Genomic DNA, 5,745 nt, shown 5'->3' with positions numbered 1-5,745 from the left:
ACTTCTCTAACACAGGTAAGGACTATTAGAACTGGGGCATGGTTGGGGACAGATGAAAGGAAGGAAGGCACAAGTGAGTGGAGATGCTATAGGGTGAGAGCATTGGGATGGGTAGGAAAGAAGTGTTTTCTAATTTCTGAAGGTTTAAGGTTTCAGGAAGGGAGAAAGGGGAAACATAACATTTCTATTCTTGACTGTGACACTGTAAGACAGTGACAGAGAAGGTGGTTGGTGAGTCATGCTTTTCTATTCACCCATGGGAGGATGTGAACCCTAGGTGAACGCAATCCAGTGTCAACCTCGCTAGGCCTCACACCAATGTCTGTCACCAGGAAGTGAGCAGAATAAACATCCTGGGTGGACCTCAAGCCCATGAAGATGTCTTTCTCAATTGAGGCTTATGGAGCCTGCTGGAGGATGGGGAGGAGGTGGGATGGGAGTGGGATGTTTTTGGGAGCCTGAAGGTGGCAGGGTCACCTGCCAGAGTCTGGGGTTCTGTGTGGCTTTCGTGGGTTGAAAAGGGCACAGACTCTGCTCAGCAGACCTTCTCTACAGGAGCTGGGGCTGGCCTGAGATGTGAGGTGGCTTCAGGGGGTGTAGGTGGGACAATGTTTGGTGCTTGGGACACCTGAGAGTTGACACGTACCCAGCCTGTCTCCTGCTCTCTCCAGTCCACCGTCTTCAGGAATTAGAAATGGGTGGGAGAAGCAGCAGTGTCTCCGAGTACTCAGTGGTCAGCACTGGCCATCTTCTCTCTCTCCCTTCCCCCATCCCATGCCAGTGCATCTCCATCCATCATGTGGGAACTGACAGCCCTCCTGCTCCTGGGTGAGTCCTCAATGAGGTAACAGCGGCATAAGGACTTTGGGTGTGGGGAAGAGTGGGGGCCAGGGTATTTCTGTGTGTGTGTGTGTGTGTGTGTGTGTTGCGGGAATATTCAATCCTCGATTCGTTATCTATCTTTGGAGAGGAAAAGAGGAAGGGATTTCTGAGAGCTGAGAGAAATAAAAGCAGAAGACAAACAGGTCTTGAGACTTGTTGAATCCTTCCTATGGTCAAGTGAGTCCCTTTCTTTCCTCTCATCTCCAACATTCTCCTTTTTCTTGCTTCTTTATTTCTTGTTTTGCAGTTCCAAGCAGTGGGCAAGCTGGTGAGTCTTCCACATCCCTCATCCAGATTTTCTACAACTTCCACTCCAACCATCCTAAGTGACCTGCTTGGGTACTCCCCACTTCTTAGCTGTTCTGGGGCAGTGACTCTTCTCATGGCTCCTCAATCCCAGTGACTCAGTTTGCCTGTAGGCACTGGCACTTAGAAATGGTCCTGAGCAGGAGACTAGTTTGTAGCCCAATGTGGTCTCTCCTCTCGCAGGGGTGGCTCCTGGAAGCTAGCGTTTTCTGAGATTTCCCAACCTCAGACCTCATCTTTGGCCACCTCACCTTGATTCTCTTTTTCACATTGCACCCTCCCATACCCCACCCTCCCAGCTACTCTGGAGAAGCCCATATTGTCTCTACACCCACCCTGGACCACAATCTTCAAGGGGGAAAGGGTAACCTTGCGGTGTGATGGGTACCACCCTCTGCTCCTGGAGCTCCGACCCATCAGCACTCTCTGGTATTTGGGCCACCTACTCCTGCCCTCTCACAAGAAGAGCATCGAGGTGCAGACACCAGGGGTGTATCGATGCCAGACACGGGGAGCACCTGTCAGTGACCCCATCCACCTCTCTGTATCCAATGGTGAGTGTTTGAGCATGGGGGAGGGGTAGCACACATGTCCTCTGGTAGTGATGGCCCTCCTGTGGGGGAGGACACTGGGCCACTCCCATTGGGGCAGTAAGGATGGGGTTATATTGAGTCTATGGGGGCAGGCAGGGACCTGCTTGGCACTATGTGAGAGATGCAGTAAGCCTTGTGTGGCCCCAAAGGTCCCCTTACCATCCTGCCGCAATGGACACTAAATAAACATTTCTGTTCATTTAGCAGCTCAGAAGAGAAGAGACTCCAAGGACCTGGTATACTGAATAGAGAACTTCTGAGGAGGGGGGTTGGGTAGGGAGAGAAAGGGCAAAGCAAAGCAGGAAAAGTGAGGGTCCCTGGGTAGGCCGCGTGCAGCTGGGGGAATTACTCCTGCTTGAACAGTGTGACGCCTCTCTGTGCCTCCCATCACTAAAATACGGCCAATGATAGCATCTATTTCTTTGGTTGTTGTGAAGATTAAAAATGAATTGATAGGTTTTCAAAGAAAAAAGCAGATGAAGAAAGCACTTCAGCAAAATTTTATTATAGACACGTACACATGCGTACATAAGAGTCAATTAAGAAACGAATTCCCTGGGGGATAAAGGATTTCCAAACAGGATAAGAGAAATAACAGTAATTTGTTCATTAGGGCACAGGATTGGCTACTTTGTAGGGAATGTTATGTCATTTTAGCCTGGTAGGCTATATTTTGTATTCAGAATTTAAAGATCATCACTCAGTGTTCAGATTAGCACTTATACTTCACATCCATACTCTGTGGTTTCTTGTTTGGAAATTGATAGCGAGTACAGATAAGATATTGAATATGATAGACGGTAGTCACTGCTTGCGGAACTGTGAGTAGCACAGAGATTGTGGCTATCACTTGCGGAATTCTTTCTCGATGGAAAACACCTAAAGTGGCATCTAGCAGACACTAGGGCTATGTAAGTGTTGGCTATGATGATGATGGTGATCAGGTACATAAGGGTGCTGGGGGAGGTGCCTAAGTGTGGGGGTGGGGTCAGGTAAATTTTCTCAAGGAGACAGGATCTAAGCCCAGATCTGCAGGATAAGCAGGCCTCAACTACAGCAGGTGAAGGGGTCTTCTTGGCAGGTACAAAGCCTCTGGGCTCAGAGCAGGGCCAGTTCTCCCAGCAGTCCAGTATGCAGGGACTTAGCCTGCATTAGGAATGGAAGGTGGAGAGAGAAAAGGAGACATGGGGCAGGGGAGAATCCTGAGATGGTGCTGAAAAGGTAGGCAGGGGCCAGGTCAGGAAGGCCCTGATACCATCCTAAGGAGTTTAAACTGGATTCTGATGGGCATGACTCTTTGAGGCTGGAACCAAGTCTCAGGCATCTTTGTCTTCTCAGTACCTAATAAAAGGCTGGTCTTCCCCTTTCCTTCCCACTCACCTTCTGATGCTTCTTGTTCTGAGGCTCCTGGGGTGCCCAGTAAGGGGGGAGGGAGTTGGTGAGGAGAAAGGGGGAGGACGGGGGAGCAGGGAGGCGGAGAAGTATGGGAGACCCAGGGCTGGACTTTCTCTTGGAGTCTGTTTGTGCTGACTGTCGTAGACTGGCTGATCCTGCAAGTACCCTATGCTGCGGTGTTCGAGGGCGAGCCGCTGGTCATGCGCTGCCGCGGCTGGTACGACAAGGTCGTCTACAAACTTCACTACTACCACGATGGCCAACCCGTGCGCTACTTCCACTCCAGCGCCAACTACACGGTGCCCCAGGCGCGCGCCAGCGATAGCGGGCGCTACCAGTGCTCCGGCACCATGCGCATCCCGGTGGAGAGCGCGCCCATGTTCTCCGCCAAGGTGGCCGTCACCGTGCAAGGTGGGGGAGACTTGGGGCCGGGGAGGGAGGCAAACGAGCCCTGGGAAATTCTGGGACAGAAACCAGGCGGGGAAAGGAGGGGCGGAGGTTACATTAGCTGGCACATGGCGGATTTCTCTGCGGGACCAAGTACACGTTCTCCTCTCCTCCTCCTCAGTGAAGTCGCCCTTGATCTGTAGCCTGCGTGGGGGCAGGTGTCCCTTCCCCCCGATACACATCCAGCTTCTTACTCCGGGTAGAGACCCCCATATTGGGGGCAGCTCTCTCCGCAGCCCCAGCCAGAAAGACAGAGGCAGTAGATGGGATCACTGTGGGACTGGGGCGAGGGAACTGCTCCTGAGCGTCTTGCGAAGCAGGCGCAGCGACTCCCTTCTAGGCTGGAGAACCCGAGCTGGGTGTCAGTCGGGAGGTGACACGAAGCTTCATACCTGGTCCCGCCTCCTTTCAAGCTCTCCCCTCCCTCGTGGACTCGTTCCCCACACTTCAAAAGACTTTCCTCCCTCCACGTGTACACAGAGCCTCCTCCCTGGTCGGCTACGGGCCCTTGTGGGAAACCGGGAGAGGGGTCGTGGGACCGTGAACCAGCCGGACCTGGTTCCCTGGGACCCTTGCGCCGGCCTAAAGTGCATCCTTAGCCACTGGGCCTCCTCTCCGCAGAGCTGTTCCAGGCGCCGGTGCTGAAGGTGATGGGCCGGGTGGAGGCTCGCGGCGCGGCCCTCGGCGGAGTGGTCTTGCGGTGCGAGACGCTCCTGCACCCTCAGAAGCGCGACACGCCGCTGCAGTTCGCCTTCTACAAGTACAGTCGCGCCGTGCGCCGCTTCGACTGGGGCGCCGAGTACACCGTCCCCGAGCCCGAGGTCGAGGAGCTGGAATCGCACTGGTGCGAGGTTGCTACCGCCAGCCGCAGCGTCCGGAAACGCAGCCCTTGGCTGCAGCTTCCGGGGCGGGGTGAGTGACTGCCCTTCGGGAAGCCCACCCGGGCGGGTAGCCCTGCGTCCGCCCCTCTGGAATGCCTGTCTCGCCGGCCCCCCTCTTCTCCCCGCGCTTCCATCTCCATCCCCCATCTCCGCCCGCCTCCCCCTTCCTTCCCTCCTCTCCACCTCTGTTCCCACCCTCCTCACTCCCCTTACTCTCCTCCCCGGCCCGGCGCTTCTCTCCCACCCCCACCACCCCCATCCCTTGCCCCCTCCTTACTCCGCAGCCCTTGCGAGAAGGATTTCAGCCGTGCGGTTCTCTGTGTGTTGCGTTCACAGGTTCTCCCCTGGACGTGGCGTCCACCACCGTCCCGGTCCCACAGGCTGCGGCTTTGGCGCCCGGTAACAAGCCGCTTTCCTTCAGAAAGCCCCCGCTGTCCATATCGGTCCCGTCGGTCACCTCCGTCCCTAACACCACCTCAGCAGGGCTGCTGTTCCCCGCGGGCGGAGCCCCCACTGCTGGGCCACCGGCCTGCGCTCCGCTGACCCCCTTGGAACAAACCACTGGAGCCCTAAAACCCGACATGGACCTTCTGCTCCGAGAAATGCAGCTGCTCAAAGACCTTCTCAGCCGGGTGGTCCTGGAATTAAAGGAGGCACAGGCCTTCCCAGAGCACAGGGACACACTCGAGACCCCCGCTTCCCACTTTGCTGTGAGTCAGGGAACCCCTGAGACCACTGCTGTGGAGAGCTGAGGGAGGGGGTGGTTACTGCCCCCTCTCCAGGCGTATCCATCCCTGGTCTCTCCTGCTTCCCGTCACGTGGAGACGCTACAAAGCCATCTCTGCATCCCTCTGTCTTACTGTGGCTTATAAAGTGTGGTGGCTGCCATGTCAATCTAACACAGCACATCCTTGTAACCACAAGGCCTTCCCTCTGATGGCTTCCTTCCCCTCACAGATTTCAGTAAGGAAGGAGAAACCTGTTATTTACTACTTTGAGGTATATGTTTGGAAGTTGAATTTAGTCATCCTTAGCTTTTCATATAAATCCACCCAACATGTATTTCAGCACAGGCAGTTTTTTGGTACTTAAGGTTATTTGGTACTAAGCTCTTTGGAGCATTTAAGGGTCAAGTTGTAATTATTCATCATGACTTTAATGATAAATTTTAAAAGACTTTCAGTTCTGTTTCTGATGAGTGTATACCCTCAAAGTCCTGGGCTAGTTTTAGAGACGGAAAG

At 54.3% G+C, this 5,745-nt stretch overlaps 1 protein-coding gene across 3 annotated transcripts; it reads left to right on the top strand.

The window, feature by feature from the left end:
• Positions 1 to 797: 797 nt before the first annotated feature.
• FCRLB (Fc receptor like B) lies at positions 798 to 5,256 on the top strand (the record flags this gene model as incomplete). 3 transcript variants are annotated; one of them, XM_082834808.1, is made up of 6 exons in its annotated part: positions 798 to 828; positions 1,130 to 1,150; positions 1,488 to 1,742; positions 3,321 to 3,587; positions 4,245 to 4,535; positions 4,841 to 5,256. In XM_082834808.1, the coding sequence occupies 6 exons, from the start codon at positions 798 to 800 to the stop codon at positions 5,254 to 5,256; spliced, it is 1,281 nt and encodes a 426-aa protein (XP_082690934.1). The 3 variants fall into 3 exon arrangements, with proteins under 3 accessions (XP_082690934.1, XP_082690935.1, XP_082690936.1); XM_082834809.1 differs by having other exon boundaries at positions 4,390 to 4,535; positions 4,841 to 5,047; XM_082834810.1 differs by lacking the exon at positions 1,130 to 1,150 and having other exon boundaries at positions 4,390 to 4,535; positions 4,841 to 5,047.
• Positions 5,257 to 5,745: the final 489 nt, after the last annotated feature.

This window comes from Leucopleurus acutus, assembly GCF_964270905.1.
Source record: "Leucopleurus acutus genome assembly, chromosome: 2".
NCBI classification, from domain to species: domain Eukaryota; kingdom Metazoa; phylum Chordata; class Mammalia; order Artiodactyla; family Delphinidae; genus Leucopleurus; species Leucopleurus acutus.
Note: the sequence above shows the minus strand (reverse complement) of the source record. Positions and strands in the feature narration are given on the sequence as shown.